At 39.0% G+C, this 18926-nt stretch overlaps 1 protein-coding gene across 1 annotated transcript in view; it reads right to left on the bottom strand.

Annotated features, from left to right (window-relative positions):
- The window catches only part of LOC107555684 (leucine-rich repeat-containing protein 38-like), a 23621-nt gene extending 14450 nt beyond the window's left edge, over positions 1 to 9171 (bottom strand). Inside the window, exon 1 of the mRNA XM_016238553.1 lies at positions 7453 to 9171. Within this exon, the coding sequence (XP_016094039.1) occupies positions 7453 to 8080 (628 nt within the window). The 5' untranslated portion in view covers positions 8081 to 9171. The remainder of the gene's footprint in view (positions 1 to 7452) is intronic.
- Between the last annotated feature and the right edge of the window lie 9755 nt (positions 9172 to 18926).

Below are 18926 nucleotides of genomic sequence, written 5' to 3'. Positions count from 1 at the left end.
AGGGGGCTCGACCTACAGCACGATCGTTAGAAATCAGAAGGCTAAGCGTACTGCAAGCTAGCCAAAAAACTCAGCGCATCAGAGAGGCGGAGGAAGGGCCTAGTTCGCCTGATGTTGCTGGTTCCAGGTGCTCTGGGAAAACAGAGAACTCAACTCTCACGTGAGAAAAGAACTCTGAATTCAGAAAGGAGTAGCGTGCTCATAGGCAACCCTTTGATAAAGGGGAGCACTGCTAAACACTACCACAAGAACAGCCCACGGAGCAAGGAATCCAACTCCTCAGAAGGGAGAGAATTCAAACGCTCAAAAGAAAGCAGCATGCTCACAATAACCCAAAATGGTGAGGGGAGCGATGCTTCAAAAGTGTGTCAACAGAGACACACTGGTTGAGTGGAGCCCAAGGTACCGGGGTCTAAACCAACTCAGAGAAAGGGAACGAGGCTAATAACGCGTAACCCTTACCATACAGGATTTCAGAAAGTGCGCAAAGTATAACGTGATGGATTATACACACACAATCACCAGCGCATTAAATACACACACACACACACACACATATATATATATATATATATATTAGAAATGGATCATACTCACCCACCATGGTTCCCGCGCAGGAGCCCCCTTCAAGAAGCGACCTGAGGAAGCCTCTAGTTCAAACCATCAGTAAGGTGGTCACAATGTGGACATAGAACCAACCAAACATCATAGGTCCAGCATAGGAGACTGTAATGCAGGAAGTTCCTACCTAACCTCGGTCAGGTGGAGAGATGGTGGAATAGGGGAATTAGGAAAGGGAAGATAAGGGCAGATGTAAGACCCCCGAAGGAAATGAGTAGATACTCAAGTATCTGGATCACATCCCTTAGGTCTTGCCTACCTCCTTTTGACCCGCGATTCCTCCTACCCCTACCCGCAGGCGGGGGAGGAGCGTGAGCCGCAACACTACCCTTCTGTGCCCGTCTCTGATCCTCAGACCGAGATGGGCCAGGACCCCTGTGTTGTTCGGGCTCAGACCTGGACCTTCGCAGAGCACCGCCATTGTGTGCAACGAAGCGACAGCCTGACCTGCTGCTGCGTATGCCCTGCCATTCAAGCGAGATGTATCCTGAAGGGGCTTAGATGGTCAGGAGGGAGTCTTAAGAGAGGATGTCTCACCATAGAGAGATAGCTAGGTAAAATGTGACATTTTTTTTTGCATTGGTATCAGCGATTGCAGAATAGCGAAAAAACTAGAGGGGCTGTCTTACATTTCAAACAGTTGACTGTTGACAAACATGATGCATGAAAGGATGTTCTGACATAGATTTTGGAGCAAGGGTTGGTTTGCTCCGTTGGCCAGTGAAGTAACATAAGCATTTTTTTACTTTTTGAACACACAGATGTTATTTTACCACACAAATATTTTGGTTTTCACCATAATTTGGATGAATATTCAATACCAAACTATGTATATTCTGAGGTTTTGATCGTGGTGTCCCAAACATTGTTTTCATAGCACAAGTCGCAATGTAAACAGACAATGCTTCATACAGTATCATTTATGTGGCATCTTTATTATGTCAGACCTTTCAGACATATTTGCATTACACTGGCTCATTCACCATTAGTGGTATGTAACATATTTTATGTTCACCTGCAAGTACAATTAGCTTTCCTTCTGTTACCAGGACGTAAAAACTAATCACCTATCTGAACGATCGGGTTAGTGCTGCTTCCTCAAGAAAGCGTGTCATTCTTATGTGTTTTTAGTCTTGTCAGTTTAAACATTAATGTGTTTTAAGCAATTCAAGCAAGCGCAAGACAGCGCTAAAAAGATTTCAATGTGGTACTCGCACACTGTGATAGGCCGGTTCTGTGCGCACGAACGCAAGCAAAAAGCCGCAGCTTGGACAGCACATGCGAGTACCAATTTGAGTTCTCTTTTTTTTTCTTCTTGAGCAAATGCACACAATATTACATCAGAATGATTTGATGAGTACCTCCGTAAACACATATTGTTTCCGACCCACTCTTCACACCAAACCAGTGGGTCTACGTCTTCTTCCACTCTGTCCCCTCGCCGTATCGGCTCAAATGCATAAGCAATTGCATTTATTATGGGCTCAAAAGACCTTTTAACTTTGTCTTCCTCCATTTCAAAACAAGTGTGTGTTCAAAAAGTAAAGAAAAGCTTATGTTACTTCACTGGCCATGGAGCAAACCAACCCCCGTAACGTCACACGCTGTGGTATTGCAAGATGGTGGTGCCCTTACTCCAAACGCAATAGACCCCTTTTCAGTTAGCAAACATTGTGACGTTTTTTACGGGCGGAGCTTAGATGGAGGCAGAATAATTCCCCTGACTGCTTCACTAAAGCTAGCTAGCAGGTTTTGTTTGCTTGTTTTTTAACAATGACTGGTGAAAATTCGATTTTATTTTAATATGTAATGTCACTCACTGTCCGGGATTGTGATTGTTATTTGAAAATGTTAACTTTAACGGAAGGAACCAGATTGGCCGACTCATACACACTAACTCAATGGATGGACGATCTGACAGGAGTGGCCTGAAACACCTACCAAATCCGAGCGTGTATAGTAAATAGAAACCCCTGTTGAAAAAACAGCATATGCTGGTTAGGTATGTTTTGAAGCATGGCTGCTGGTTTGAGCTGGTATATGCTGTTTTTTTCAACAGGAAGGGCATAACAATCTGTAGGTGCCTATAACTATGTATTAACAGTGGCAATTGTAAAGAAATGCAACTACTTGAACTCACACCTGACACATAACATGGGCCTTCACTGTTCCCTCTCTCTACAATTGCACTTATGGCAATATGGTCTCTAGTCGTTAGTTAACTTGTTCCCCAATTTCTGATTAGGTGGGTATGCATGAGAGATCTTTAGACTTGTAACCAAACCATAATCCATACCAACAAAAGACAATAGTTTATTTAACCTTAACTGATATTAAGTTTGTGCTGCAAACCAATCCGCTCATTTTATTGTGTTTAACCACAGCTGTCATCGGTTTCTTGTCTGGCAATAGCAGCAGTTATACGATAAAACTTCAAATTGGAGCCTGTACTCCATCGATTCTGACACTCAACAACACAACAAGATGGCATTTTAAACTCCTTATGTAGCGACTCTGTGCTGGTTTGTATTAGTCGCCTCCAGTTATCACTTTGTCTTGCCTCCAGCTAATGCTGTGACGTAGACACTAAAAGGGTTTATAACAAAACTTTTTTCTACATTAGTTACATTAATTGTGTTTGATCTATTTTTATTAAAGTGGAAATCATTTTCTAAATAATATAAAAACTTGACTGACTGCTTCACTTTCAATTTAAATTTTAAGATGCTTTTAAGATGATTTTGTCTCCTATTTATATAATGATAAGTGATATGTCACGAGTGCTGTTTGTGTCCTGAATAGCACAAGTGCAAATGACATTTTAAACAACAGGTTCAGTAAATAAGAAGTTAAGAAACATTTCATTTCATTAATAAATAAATAAACAAAGTGATAGTTCCCCCAAAAAGAAAAATTCTGGCATCCTCATGTCGAACATAAAAGAAAATAATGAATAATGTTGGTAACCAAGCTGATTTGGTTAACAATGACTTTCATTGTATGTTTAACAAATTATCTTTTATGTTCCATAGTTTAAGTTAGGCCGTTGTAGCCTAAATGTTATGTGTAATACATTTTATGTTGAATTAAATAAAAGCTACTTTCTGTAATATTTACTTGATATTTTTTAATTTAACACAATAATGGCTTTAAATGATCTTTTGGAGGTATTTTCACAGGAAATTTTTATTTAATTAATCACCACATCATATATATATATATATAGTGATGCATACAGACCATTAGCTCCAGTGATTTGGTCTTTGTTGATATAAACCAGGCAGTGATCTCATTTATTCTGATTGTTGATGCTCACATAGGATTATCTAGACACCCTCATTCTCCAAAACGAGTCTCCATCTATCAAACATAGTAATCGCACATACTTATGTATTGAACACACACACACAAATCACATATGCTATTGAACCTAAGTGCGTACTTAACATTTCAGCTAAACATATCAGTTTGAATGCGTAAGATAATTGCATCTGAAACATGAATGTGCAATAGCAGAGAGGTTGAAAATAAAATGGTAATTCTTCTGGGATTTAGCAATATTTATAATGAATATGATTATTTGAATATGTGGGTAAGACAAAGTTCAAAGCCGATTACCGAAACCAATTTTAAACATATACATTTCAATTGACCTTCGACGGATTATTATGTCTATATTAAGCAGGAGATTTGATAGGCCAGGGATAGTCTTATGCTCAAAGTTATTACAATAAAACAAACAATATAAATATATGTTAAATATTGTTATGTGGGTTTTAATAATTGTGATTCAGTTAATTTATATAATGTGCATTGTGTAATGAATTTGATTACAAGTTTTTAAATGATTGCCAGTAAAAAATGAACTAGAAATTACCCTTACATACAGTAGTTACTGTACCATCATAATCCAAACCAGCAGATGACTATTTTAGCAAGATCAGATCAAACGTGAATTGCAGGATGTAACATAGGCTAGAGGAACGGTGAGAGAATAATATACAGTAATTTTTTCAGCTTCTAATCCAACAGTTTCTATCCCTTATCATTTTTCTCATGCAGCTAGAAATAGAAGAACTGATAGTTCCTGCTGCTGGGAAATCCATTGTCTCATTAAGGGGATAATCCACGGTGAGCTCTGATCCTGCAGATATGCATTCGTGAATTGCGTCTCTGACCAACACAAAGCATCTCGGGTGAGATCAGAGGTTCAACTGAAGAGTTCAAGAGGGTAATAAACCATTCCTCTGATATGAGAAGAGAAGCTAATGTTTATTTGATTTAAAACTCTATTTTCCTAAACCTTGAGGCAGAATAAACAGTTTCTCTAGAAGCTACTCTCTTTCTCTGGATAAATTGTATCATATCTTAGACTAGAAATGCAACGCACCAAGTATAATCTGCTGTATTCAAATCAATAATTGCAGTGGTAGTTGATTAGATCACAACACATCAGTCACTAAATCTGAATGAATTAGTGCGATACTCTCATTCATCATATCAACTTACGTGAAGTCCATCTCTAGATAGATTAATAGCCTGTTAGGACTTGCTGTCCAGTCATCTGTTTGTGTCTGCTCCAAAGGTCCTTCTAGGCTGTTTGTAGTTATAACCAGCTGCTCTCTGACTTCCCCAAGTCATTAGAGCCCAGTGATGCAGAAATAAGTGGAAAACATGAGGTGAGATGTGCGCTCCTAACTCAATTTCAGAGTGTATCTGCGGCGGGCTTGTTAGTGGGTACGCCAGAGGCTTGGCTTTGCTTTTGGCTTCCCGTCTGCTGCTGATGCTGATGTGAACTTGGCTCCCTTCTCTTGTTCAATTCATTATGACCCTCTAATGACTGCTTTGAAAGCCCATGATAAATGTATTTGTCAGAGCTACTGAGGGATCTCATATTTTACCCAGTGCACAAACTTCTTTTCAATGACCGCATCAAAATGCATTAGCATAGCAAATACAAATGCAATGAAAACAGCCCAGTGATATGGTAACCAAGATGATTTTCTGCTCACTGTGGTTGAATCATCAGGAGCTTTTATTAAAGCCTAGAAGTTTCACGAGACTCACGAGGGCTGTCTTTTATTAGCTGTTGCGTGGTTACTTCCCACAAGCAGCTCTTAACTTCTCCTTGCACTAAAGTAAGGTCATGTTCGTATGTAAACAAACAGCACTAGCAGCTCAGCTAAATGACACATAATGGAGCTCTGGGGCTGCATGGTGTTTGCCCATTTAAGATTGTATATACAGTTTCAAGTTGTAAATCTCCCTGTCCTCTTGCAGAATAATCTAGCATGTAGATAGATAGAGGGAGATAAGATCATTTTATTCACCATCTGATTTATGGGTTTATACTGCTTGTGGGTTTGCTACATTATTAAAATATTTATTTGAACAGAATGCAACACAACTTCAGTGGAAACACTGTAAACCATGTATTGAAGAAAATAAACAGATGATGACTGAATGTTTGTGATCTATTTTTTGTATTTTATGTCAGCTATTTTATTTGTAAGAAATATGTAAAGTACCAATAATATGTCTTTACTATTCAACTTTCAGAAATATAAAGACAAGCACCCACAGAAAGTGAAAATGCTTCTTTTGTCGATGAATGTCAAATAAAATGTAAAGTGAAATTTCCCAGCTCCCATCTCCATCGTCATCATCTATTTCACAGAACAATGCTGATCTTTATTCGTCAGACAATGAACCGAATCTCTGTATAAGCTGATTTTTTTTCTATTGTGATCCTTCTCCTGAGAATGATGCTCTTTAATTATCTCTCTCTCAGTCTCACAAAATATGTTTTTATGACTATGTCTGAGACTAGAGATTATCTGAACATCTATCCTAGAACAAGCAGTGAGGGTATTATTATGTTGTTATGATATATATTACGATCCTGAATGATTTCCATATTCGTGTATCATGGTATTGTTATGGTAAAAAAAAATACATATTATTACCACCATACACATCAGTACACAGTACTTAGATCATTATGGAGTAAATAACAAAAATGAAAATTCTGTCATCATTACTAACATTCACATTCCAAAACTCTTTCTTCCGAGGAACATAAAAGAAGATAGTTTGAAGAATGTTTAACTGTTCTTGTTCACTATGTGAAAGTCAGTGGGGTCTAAAATAAGATTGGACCCCACTGACTTCCACTATATGGACAAAAATCACTGAGACATTCTTCAAATTCTCATTCTTTTATGCTTCATAGAGGAAAGAAAGTCATACAGGTTTGGAAAGATATGAAGTTGAGTAAATGAGGACATAATTTATATTCTGGAGTGCACTATCCCTTTAACATCTGTGAACTCTACCACAAACTAATCACGGATCAGCATGAAAAGGTTATTTCCATCACTGTAACCCCAATGAACAGCAGAGCCGCATCGCAGTAAGAAAGTTCCCATATAAATAGCATGTCCATAACCGGCTGATATATCAAACACAAGCACACTGGCCTGGCGGGAATAAGCAGGTGTTCGGCATGCATAGCATGTATAAAGATCACAAACCACATTCCCATGCGGAATGCAAAACGTGAGCTGTTTCGAGGATAAGGGCATCACTGCATATTTAGAGGGGTCGCACAATGTTTCTGCGGTGTCCTCATTTATCTGTCATTATTCTGGAAATCCCTTGTAGTCATTGTGGGGGTGGGAGAAAGAGCTAAATTTAGATCAGAGGAAGAGGTCCCTTGTTTAATCTGGAGTAATATAAATAGCAAAGAATCTTGTCATACAGTAACATTTATGCAACAGTGAGACAAGGTTCAACAAATTACAAAAGTTGATATCAAATTCAAAGACTTACCCTTGGGAAGCTTGTGACTGTTTTCCACCAGCCAGGTGAACAGGTTGGCAAAGTTGCAGTTGCACACCCATGGGTTGCCTTCTAACCTTACCACCCTGAGGGAGGGCAGCTGGCTCAGGGCACCCACCTGTAGCCCAGACAGGGCGTTGCGTTCTAGTTCTAGTTCACGCAAGGAGGTAAGACCCATGAATGCATCTTCGTTAACCATGCTCAAATATGGGTTGTTGCCCAAGCGCAACTTAATTAAGCTCCGTGACTCCCCAAAAGTCCCTTTGGGGATCTCGGTCAGGTTGTTGCAACCGAGGTCCAGGAAAACCAGCCTGGAGGAAGTGCTAAGGGTGCCCGGCTCGATGTGCGAGAGAGAGTTGTTGCGGAGGTCCAGGTAGACTAGGTCGCTGTAGAGCACAAGGAAATCTGAAGGAATCCGTGGGATACAGTTGTCTGCCAACAGCAGCCTCCGCACATCCAAGGGGATCTCGTCTGGAAGACGGGTAAGTCCGCGCCCGCTACAGTCCACAGTGTGAGGGTCTGGGCAAAGGCAGGTTGCTGGACAGTTTTCCCCTTGAGTGAACAAAGTGAAGAAGAGCAAGGCAAGGACAGGCTGGAGCCGGCAGACACATGGCAACATGGTCAAGAAAGAAGGAGAAAAGAGAGGGAATAGGGTAAGGGGTAAAGGGATGAGGGTCAGAGGGCAGGAGATAAGGAAAGGGGAGGGGAAAGGGAAATCGAGAAGAGAAACAGAGGAATCAGTGCCAGCGCAGGAGCATCCTGCCGTCCTGGGCAAGAAATCTTAAGGCTTGCACATGGAGTGGCTTGAGCAAGATGCGAACGCTGTTTTCCAAGAGATCATGTAGCAAGCAGCCCTGGAGTGATGAACAGACTGCTGGCTTTGAAGGCACAAGGGGAGGAGAGATAGCGAGCTGTGGGAGGGAGCGCGAAAGCATGAGAGACTGAGAGAAAGGGGTGGAGAAATCAGCAGACAGAGGTAAACAGAGATCAGAGAGGCAGAATGAGTGGAAAATCAGAGGCACGGACAGATTGGCAGTGTGGAAGAGGAGGAGGGCTCTTCCAGCAGCTTTCTCGCAATTAACCCGCGTTTGATCGAAGCCTGGTGGTCTGACACAAAAGGATTCAGCATAGAGAGGCTCTGTCATGGTGAGCAAAGAGTGAAATTGTTGCATCCCTCCATTTGTCTCTCAACTGAGCACAGGAATGATTGCTCGACCGGTGGCTGTGAACATGAACCTTGGCATTTCGGAGCCGTTGTAACTGAGCTGTCATAGTCCTAATGAGGAGAATTCCCACAGAGAATTAGGTGCAAGGCAGCGGTATCCTCTTCCCAGCTCTTTTTCCTCTTCTTATCTCCCTTTCATCTGGCTCTCGTGTGCCGTGCGATGCCTAGGCACGACTGTATGTGATGAGAGGTTGTACATCACGGTTTTGCAGCTCTGTTGCTATGGTGAAGACATCCAAATATCCACAAAGAAGTTGTCTGCATGCAGATTAGAGACCGGCGCGGGGAACGGGGGAAGTCTTTCAGCATGCTGGCTCATGGACTCCACTCCTTTTGTCCTGTGTTGTCTTTGACGTTTAATATGGAGGGACGAGGCGACCATGCACGCAACACGTGATGTCATTTCCTTGTGAGATAAATTGTCACACAATTGCAACAGATTTTACATGTATGTATTTATGTCCTTATGCTCTTTAATCAATACATAGCCTCCTCCACATTATGAAAATCTATTCTGTATGTCAATAAATCAGAAAAGCATTCGGACCCACATAACAGATTCTAGTAATTATCTTGTCTTGACCTTCATATGACATAAATCGATTTCAAACCAATCCCAGTTTTTCCATAAGTGAGGTACACACAGACACAGCCCCGCTTGCATTTTACTTTGCAGAAGTCAGTGCCAAAATTAATTAGGGAAGTTTCTGGAAGCAAAGGGCACGTCTTCATTCATTTAGCTACCGCCTGGCAGTTCACTCAATCATTGCTGCTTAGTAAAGGACAGTCGGGAGGAATTAGACAGCGTCAGACTCTCACACAGCTCCTTCGGCATCTCCAGACAGGTAAATGGAATTAGGAAAGCAGACTTTGGTCACGACACAAAGAAAACCAGGAAATTACATAAATTTTACAGGTGAAACATAGCAGAATGGGGTCACAAAGCTATCAGTCTGCAATCTAATGGTGTGTATTTGAAAGAGTCGTGACCTAGAGTGAATACTGTAATTTACAGCTCACTGCTTAGTGCACTCGTCCAGAATAAAGGCAGGCTTTAAAACATCTTGGAGAAAGACATTCTCATATAAATTAAACTGAATTTACTATTCAAAATGCCAAACATTAATATAAAAAAATCTATAAATACTATTGTTGTCAATATTTATCTTTTTCATTTTAAATTATTTGATTAATTAATCATTATTAATTTGCTGTAATTATTTATGTTTTGTTAAAGTTGCTTTGGATAAAAGCTTCTGGAAAGTAAATTAATATAAATGTTCATTTAGCAATCAGCAGCTTTTTTTAATCTATAAAACCCCTCCTGTGCCTTGCTAGAAATACAGACAGGATCTAAGAATCGATGCAATACAAGGAAAGCAAAGAAGTATCTAGAACATCACTCATGTCTTCATAATGGTGCACGCTACCAAAGGTAAAGTTCTCTATTTAAGTTCCATAGTTAACTCTGCATGTGTAAAATTAAGTCTCCTCCAGGTCCATCCCAACAGACTTCAGACCCAGTCCAAGAATTTAAGCCTTTGTAGGATCCCTGAATTATCTTTGGAATAAGCCCATATTACCATAAAATCGCACAATTAATAAGATGCACATGGAAAATATGTAGGGGGCATTTGTGTCTGTGACAGGGATTGCAATCATAACTTTCATTCCCTGAGGATAAATACTATACTTTATATGGGACAAACAAACCCTTATTCAAGACAGGCCATATTAAAAAATGCTTTTAGCTGGAAGGATATATATATATATATATATACATACGTATTGTGCTAGTTAAGGTGATTAACTAACGAGCTCCACCTGTGCCGAATTGATTGATTATCTGATCTTGCTCCTCCCGAAGCTTGTTAATGAAACATCATATATTGTAGTGTCATTTTCATCTGTTTCTTCACATACTTCCAGGGCTAAATGCACTAAGCAAACAACTGCTAATACATGCATATTAAAACATACTAAAAACAAAAGTGTGGGGTAACATGACAATGAAACTTTAAAAAGCAATTATGGTAAAACTTCAAAATAAAATGCAAATGTAACATCATTAATTGGCTGAAATTGAAGAAATATAATACTAATCTTGATAAAATTCTAATCCTAAATGGGGCATTACAGATATATATATTAAATATTGCAAAATGTTTTAATTATGAAATAACTGATAAGAAAAGACTATACAGAGTACAAGTCAAGTCAAGTCACCTTTATTTATATAGCGCTTTTAACAATACAGATTGTGTCAAAGCAACTGAACAGCATTAATTAAGAAAATAGTGTGTCAATAATGCAAAATGACAATCGTAAACACTCATTTTTCAGTTAAAGGCAGTTCATCATTCAATTCAGTGATGTCATCATCCAGCTCAGTTCAGTTTAAATAGTATCTTTGCAATCATTTGCAATCAAGTCAACGATATAGCTGGAAATGAAGTGTCCCCAACTAAGCAAGCCAGAGGCGACAGCGGCAAGGAACCAAAACTCCATCGGTGACAGAATGGAGAAAAAACCTTGGGAGAAACCAGGCTCAGTCGGGGGGCCAGGTCTCTTCTGACCAGACGAAACCAGCAGTTCAATTCAAGGCTGCACCAAAGCATAGTGCTCATTCAGTAAATGCACAGCTAAATAGATGAGTTTTGAGTCTGGTTTTAAATGTGGCTAATGTTTAGCACATCTGATTCCTCTTCTGGAAGATGATTCCAAGTGCGGGTGGCATAATAACTAAAAGCGGACTCCCCTTGTTTTGAGTCAAGTCAAGTCACCTTTATTTATATAGCGCTTTTAACAATACAGATTGTGACAAAGCAACTGAACAGTATTAATTAGGAAAATAGTGTCAATACTGCAAAATGATAATAGTAAACACTCATTTTTCAGTTAAAGACAGTTCATCATTGAATTCAGTGATGTCAACATCCAGCTTAGTTCAGTTTAAATAATATCTTTGCAATCATGTCAACGATAACGCTGGAAATGAAGTGTCCCCAACTAAGCAAGCCAGAGGCGACAGCGGCAAGGAACCAAAACTCCATCGGTGACAGAATGGAGAAAAAACCTTGGGAGAAACCAGGCTCAGTCGGGGGGCCAGTTCTCCTCTGACCAGACGAACCAGCAGTACAGAAAAATCAATATAAGACGTAAAAAAACAGACGATGAATAATATTAACAGCAATTATTATATGATGCAATCAAACTTATAGCAAAATGTGGTAGTTCTGTATGTTGTTTCAGGGTTGGCATCATCTGAGGTCCTCTGAGGGGTTGGCATCATCTCTTCTCAGGTGTTCTGGATCCAGACTGAAGCTTGTGTAAATCCTAGCAAAAAACAGAGAAACAAATAGAGACATAATTAGCGTAACTACTTTTTCAACCAAGCTAAACTGATTTGTTTAACCCAAACTAAAGAATAATTATGTGCATTTAATCAGATATAACTGCAGTAAAAGATTATGAGATGCATTATTTGAATGCTTGGCCAAAGAGATGTGTCTTTAATCTAGATTTAAACAGAGAGAGTGTGTCTGAACCCCGAACGGTATCAGGAAGGCATGTGTCATGTCATGATTATGAGTGTCAGTCTTATGCACACCCCTTCAAGTAAAGTGTTACCGTTTTTTTGTTTTATTTAAGCTAGCCCACTGGTATTTAATAATGTGGCCTAAACTGACCGTAACACAGAGGACATTTAGTCAAATGATTTTTGATTTCCAACGTTTTTTGTCGTTTAACAGGTCTCGGTGAAGTTCTTCTTTATAGCCTAGTACTTCTTATAGTAATGACATTCGGCGCCACAAGATGGCGGTGTAAGCGCGGGAAAGGGAAAGGAAGTCCTTTTTAAGGACATTTTAACAGGTCTATAAGAGTTTTTTCTCTCTGCTTTTCCCCCTTAGTGATCCATTTACTACGACAATGGAGTTTTATTTTCAACTCAGATCCTAGTGTCCTACAACATCTCAACACAGCTTTCTAAACCCACCATCATTTACACCTGTGGAAAAAAAGAGGACATGAAGAGTGCTAACTGCATACTTGGCTAATAAAGAGGTAGTGTGATATATGTTTCTTTTTTAATGAAAATGAATACGTCTGCCCTTGGGGACACTGTAAATCACTGTGGATAGGGTAGTACAGGGAATTTTAATTAGGGTTGGGAACACTTACATGCCAAATATATTATAATTTAATATAATAATCCAAACTGCCATTGGCTGACAGTCACACCTCAAAAAGCCCATTGAAGAAAGTCTGGGAGCATATGCCAATGCATCATTAAACACATGGCCCATCTCATACAGATCACATCAAGATAATCAGTTTTAGTTTTGGCCTCAGCAAAGCTGATATTAATCTACATGTATAATAATTTGCAAGCGTATTCACCACTAATTGTGTGTAAATCATGCATGCACAGCCGCAAACATTCCTCATGTCCGCTCATATAAGTCTGGAGTCTGGAGTTGGCTGAGAAAACCGTTGCTTGGCCTTTGTCAAGCTAATGTGATTCCAGCTATTTGAGGGTCGTATTGCTGCCACATTTTTCCAAAATTATTGTCATTTTCTTTTGGCCGGAGTATCTGGACTGGCAGTTCCGGAAGTTAAGCAGGCTCAGGTTATATATATTCAGTGCAACTTTTTCCCATTGACAACTTTCTGGCTGAGGGGAGCAGATTTTCCTCAAGAATTTGACAGTATTTCTCCCCATCCATTTTTCCTTCTATCCTGACAAGTGCTCTGGTTCCTGCTGCAGAGAAACACCCCATAACAGGATATGACCACCTACATGCCTTACTGTAGGAATGCTGTTATTTGGATGGTGAGCTGTACTGGATTTCCGCCAGACAAATCGTTTGGTGTTGAGGTCAAATAATAACATTTTAGTCTTGTCTGCCTCAGAATCTTCAAGGTGCGTTTTGGCAAATCTCAGTCGTGACTGCATGTGGCCTTTCTTGAGGAGTGGCCTTTTTTTTTGCAACCCTCCCATACAAGCCACACAATGACCACTCTTTGTCATAAATTCCTGCAACTGCTTCAGAGTTGCTGTAAGCCTCTTGGTAGCTTCTCTGACCAGTTTCCTCCTGGCTCTTTCATCCAGTTTGGAGAGACATCCTGATCCAGGGAGGGTCTGTGTTGTACCGTCCACTGCTTAATAATAGACGTAACTGTGCTTCTAGGCATTGATAAAGTATTTTAATTTATTTTTTTTGTATCCATCAAAGCAGATATTTTTTTACTTGTGCCTGTCGACAAATTTATCCCGGCGTCATTTTTAGGAGGGGGGTTATCCTTTTTCCAACTTAGTGATTCTGCATTTTTTTTTTCCTGACATGTTGGTGTTATATCTTTCACTTGGATGTTATAAGTAAATACAGCTGGATCAAATAAAAACCGTGTCCGTCGTCATTTCAGGCTGCAGAGCAACAAAGTGTGATTATTGTAAAGGGGGGTGATTCTTTTCTATACCCACTGTCTATTTTATTTTGTTTATTACTGTTTATTTTATTTACTATTTATTTACTTTATTTACTATTTCATTTTAATTACTAAGCTGCAAGATTGTTTTTAGAGAGTGCTTTGCCAAAACTTGATGAACTCTTTGTATGTTTTTATTTCTTAAGAAGACAAAGAATAAAGATAGAAAATAAACCACTAATTCAGCAGACCCTTTGTATTGTATATGCATTGTTAAAGGGCAAGACAACCAGCACTGCCCAGTATGAGACGCTGAATGAGCTGGCTTGGGTGGGTATGGGAGAGCCAGCTACTGGGAGGAAACAGGCTAAAAGCTCCCCAGATGCAATTAAAGCCTTCACATCAATAAGTAATGAATGTCAAGTGCAGCATGTTGTTTGGCTCAGCAGGGTGCTAGTGGCCTGTGGAGGCAGATGTCCAGTGCAGGATGGGCAAAAGGGTGGGGGTAACATGGAAACAACGGATGTTGCCCTTTTATTCTGTTGCAAAAGCAGCTTTAAGGGTTATCTCACAATTGTTACCGATAAGCATCTGGACAGAGCTGACTGGTCCTGGAACAGAGCAAAAAGGCAAGACTTTCCCAGAGGAGGGAAACAGAGGCTTTGGAAATACTTGAAATGTCACTTTCCTTTGAGCCGATCTCGCAATGTGGTGGACATTCAAAACGCTCGGGCAGCTGTCGAGACTAAAGCTGTGGACAGAGCAAGAGGATGCCAAGTTTGTGCCAAGTCAGGATCGCACTTAGATATCAGGGATGAATGTGTTATCGCAGAGAAGAGCAGGTGACGGAAGCAAACACATCTGATCCTGAGCCACGATTATATTGATTCACACAAGTGTGCCTTCTTATTGCGTATGTTATGTAACTCATTATAAACAAGAGATATATTACCCAGCAAAAGTGAGAGCTTCTAAAAATAATTTTGACATTTTGACATTTGTGTGAATGCCACACAAGATGCATGCTGTGTACTGAGATGAACGCATAGAGCTACATAAATACAATCTCTTTCAATCTCTGGTAATCAATTAACATTCTCCTTGTACTCACTGTGAATAAATAACAGCAATAACTTAATGACCTAAAGATGGCATACCAATGTCATATCAAGAGTAATATACTTAGAAGATTTACTGAGTTTACTGGGGTCTTGTTCTTGAAAGCTCTCAGAAGGGCTGTGTCTCAAGGTCAGCTGTGCATTGTGCAAATGAGCACAGATAGAAGCAGATGCAACGTGAAAACAGAACAATTCCTGACAAAATGCTTCAGAACAGATGTTTTTGCAAAGAGTTTTAGTAGAATTGTCAGCAAGCCATTTTCTTAAAGGAATAGTGCACCCAAAAATCACCCTCATGTTGTTCCAAAATGACTTTATTCATTCCATGGAGCACAAAAGAACAGATGTACTGTTCACTTGTTTCCATGCAATTCGTTAAAAAATAAATAAATAAATAAAAGACACTAAAAACCATAAGTGATATCATACACTAACATTCAAACGTTTGGGGTCGGTGGACTGCATTTATTTGATCGAAAATACAGCAATATACAATCTAAAATAAGTGTTTTCTATATTAATATACTTTCAAATGTAATTTATTCCAGTGATGGCAAAGATTTCAGCAGACATTATTCCAGTCTTAGGTGTCACATGATCTCTTCTGCTGATTTGGTGCTCAAGAAAAATCTTATTATTATCAATGTTAAAAACAGATGTGCAGTTTTTTTTGTGAAAACTGTGATACTTTTTTTTGCAGAATTCTCTGACGAATAGAAAGTTCAAAAGAACAGCATTTATTTGAAAAAATAAATTAATACATCTTCTGTAGCATTATAAATATATATATTTACTGATCAATTTGATCAATTTAGAGTGCCCTTGAATAAAGTTATTAATAAAAGTATTAATTTCTTGTTTGAAAAAAGACACGAATTGAAGTTGTTATTCACTGATAATCCTACAACACTGTGAGCTGAACACGTGACCAGATCAGTAAAAAACATTTCCTAACCAGGCACAATGCGATAAGATTTCAGTGACACAACAAAATCAATCAAAAATCACAACAATGAAAACCATGTGACTCATTAACATGTCAAGTAGAGCAGATGTCACAATGCTATTTTAGTCTTCAGAATAGTCATTTGGACTATTTTTATATACTTTAATGGTGATGTTGCATTTTCAACCTTTTTGAAGCTTGAAAGTTTCAGTCCCCATTAACGGCAACCAGCAGAATTCTTAATAATTTTTCAATTCACATTCCACAGAAAAAGAAAGTCATACAGGTTCGGAACAACATGAGGGTGAGTAAATGCTGAAATAATTGACTTCCTAAATTGGTTATGTCTGAAGCCAATGCATTTATTTTGTTGATTGTGAGTCTTGTTCATCATTGCTTCATCAGTAGCATCAAGCAGACAGTCTGTGGCAATGCAAAGTCAACTCTTGTTCTGGTGTCGTATAGTGGGAGGAAATTAAAATTATAGATTGTTAGGGTACCACATCGATCCCCTCGCGGTGGGAACACACTGTCTAACTCTTTTTAACTGTGTCACGTCTCAGCAGGGGGAATGGGTGCGAATCACTCGCCTCCCTCCACCACAAGAACACCGTGAGGCGAGAATGACACAATCCGCCTTGAGAGAAAAAGTAAATAAAAAGATAAAACAAACAGGGCAAGCTGGAGGTGACATCCATTTAGTTTCTCATTCCCTCATCACGTTGTTTACCACCTGCCCCTGTCGCCCGTCCCCTGAGCGTCCTCGTCTCTCTGTCTGGCTGTGGTTTGCTAGACGACAGCATTAGCGTCATATTGCACGAGCCACATCTCAGCATCCTTTACACCGTGCTATTACAGGAGGTGTTTATGTGAGCGTGACAGCCAAATGATGACGGAGCTATCAAAGTGAGCTCTGTTTTTCTCGGCTTCAGCAGTTGGTGCCACTGTATTTTGCTTTGTAAAGAGGGATCTTAAGACCATGGTTATTTTGTGTCAACATCAGTATTTTAAGATGACAGCATAGTGTGAAAATATGCATGTTTGATTGTTTAAACCCCAACCTGTTTGAGAATGTTAACTGGCATTAATGTCATTTGGATGGTGTCATGAGTGGCACCAGCCTCTAGTGGACAGAGCTGGAAATTGTGCCTATGAAATATTAACAAAAATGCATTATTAAGAAACAATTAACTTATACTTTTTTATAACTTATTTATAAAACAAATTTATTATATTATTATTATTATTATTATTATTATATTTAAAAAATGTGTATTTTATTTTAATATATTTGAATATTATTTAGAAATGTTACTTTGTGGTTAGAATGGTGTACTTGTCACTAAATGAGAATCTGTATTAATGTAGCTATTAATAATAGTATTAATAATTATCGTATCTTAAAAATGTTTGATGACCTGATGGAGTGTTTGATGGATAAAAAAATATTATTTTTGAATTGCATTCAGTGAATCAGTATTTAGTATTATTTATTTACTATTTTAGCTTTTATTTTTTATTTCCAGTTTTCATTTTAATTTTAAGTTTTAGTCATTTTGTTACTTGTTACTTCTTATGCTTTTGTCATTTTATTAGTTTTGTTTTTTGTCCTTTCTTTCTTTCTTATCTATTTATGTATCTATCTATCTATCGTTTTACTTTTAGTCATTTTATTAATTAAACATGACCCTTTTCATCTAATTTTTTACATTTTATTTTGCATTAGCTATATTTCAGTTAATGAAACTTTTTATTTTTTTGTTTCAGTTGACAATATTTGCATTTTTAACTCAATTTCCAAAAGCACAACTGGACCTGCCTCTCTGAAGTACTTAACGGAAGCCTATGCCAAGTGCGCTACAGCAAAAATTAAGACCTATGGTCATACAACTGAACATCACATTTAACAAACCCTGTGCGTTTTTGTTCTACATCTTTGTGACAAGTCATTACGAAATGAAGTTAATGTATTTGCTGTGAAGAGTCTGAAGGGCATTATGTATCTGAAATCAATAAAGCATCATACAACATATTCTGAATGTCAAGATGCCCTACCATAACAACCACATCTTCCGTTCAGTGCTGAGCTGTGGTAGCGTCTCGGCACTCTGTCATGAACAGCAATATCTCCTTCTCTACCTACAGAGCCCGATTAGTCTGCTATTAGCCTTGCCAGCAGAAGGTGATAGATTCAGACTTCAGGTCAAAGGGCATGAAGGTGCTCCTCCCCTCTATTAAATGTCAGCTGCATGGGGACAAATAGTATGTTATACTTCATTATGATAGCAGTAATTTCAGCAGTTTTATTTCATATAGTCAAAGATAAAAGGTCATGAAATACAGGCTTGTTTCTGTTAATAGCCGTGCGGCTGAAAGCTGAAGCAACAGAGCGTGAAATGGGGAAACAGACACCTTTGGATTCAGAGGATTTTGAGACGGCCGTTTAAGGTATGGAAAGCCTTAGAGTTAACAAGTGATGGCCGCCCTAATGCGACACAACAGAGGAGACAGCAGTGAGAGTGACAGGAGCATGTGACAGCTAGTGCAAGTTTCCCATGAACCTCTGCAGTAAGCCCACACTGGTCTGGGGCTTAACCTCGTCAGCACTGTGTCTCCTGAGGCGGTAACTGAGGTAGCTGCTGATGGACATGCCAGCTCTAACTGCTAGCGATGGCTGTTTTGCTGAGAAGTACCTTTTATGTGACATAAGGTTAAAGGACTGTATGTATGTTTAACAAGTTTTCAA

This window comes from Sinocyclocheilus grahami, unplaced genomic scaffold (assembly GCF_001515645.1).
Source record: "Sinocyclocheilus grahami isolate Dianchi unplaced genomic scaffold, SAMN03320097.WGS_v1.1 scaffold20.1, whole genome shotgun sequence".
Lineage (NCBI taxonomy): Eukaryota > Metazoa > Chordata > Actinopteri > Cypriniformes > Cyprinidae > Sinocyclocheilus > Sinocyclocheilus grahami.
This window is presented reverse-complemented; position numbering and strand designations above follow the sequence as displayed.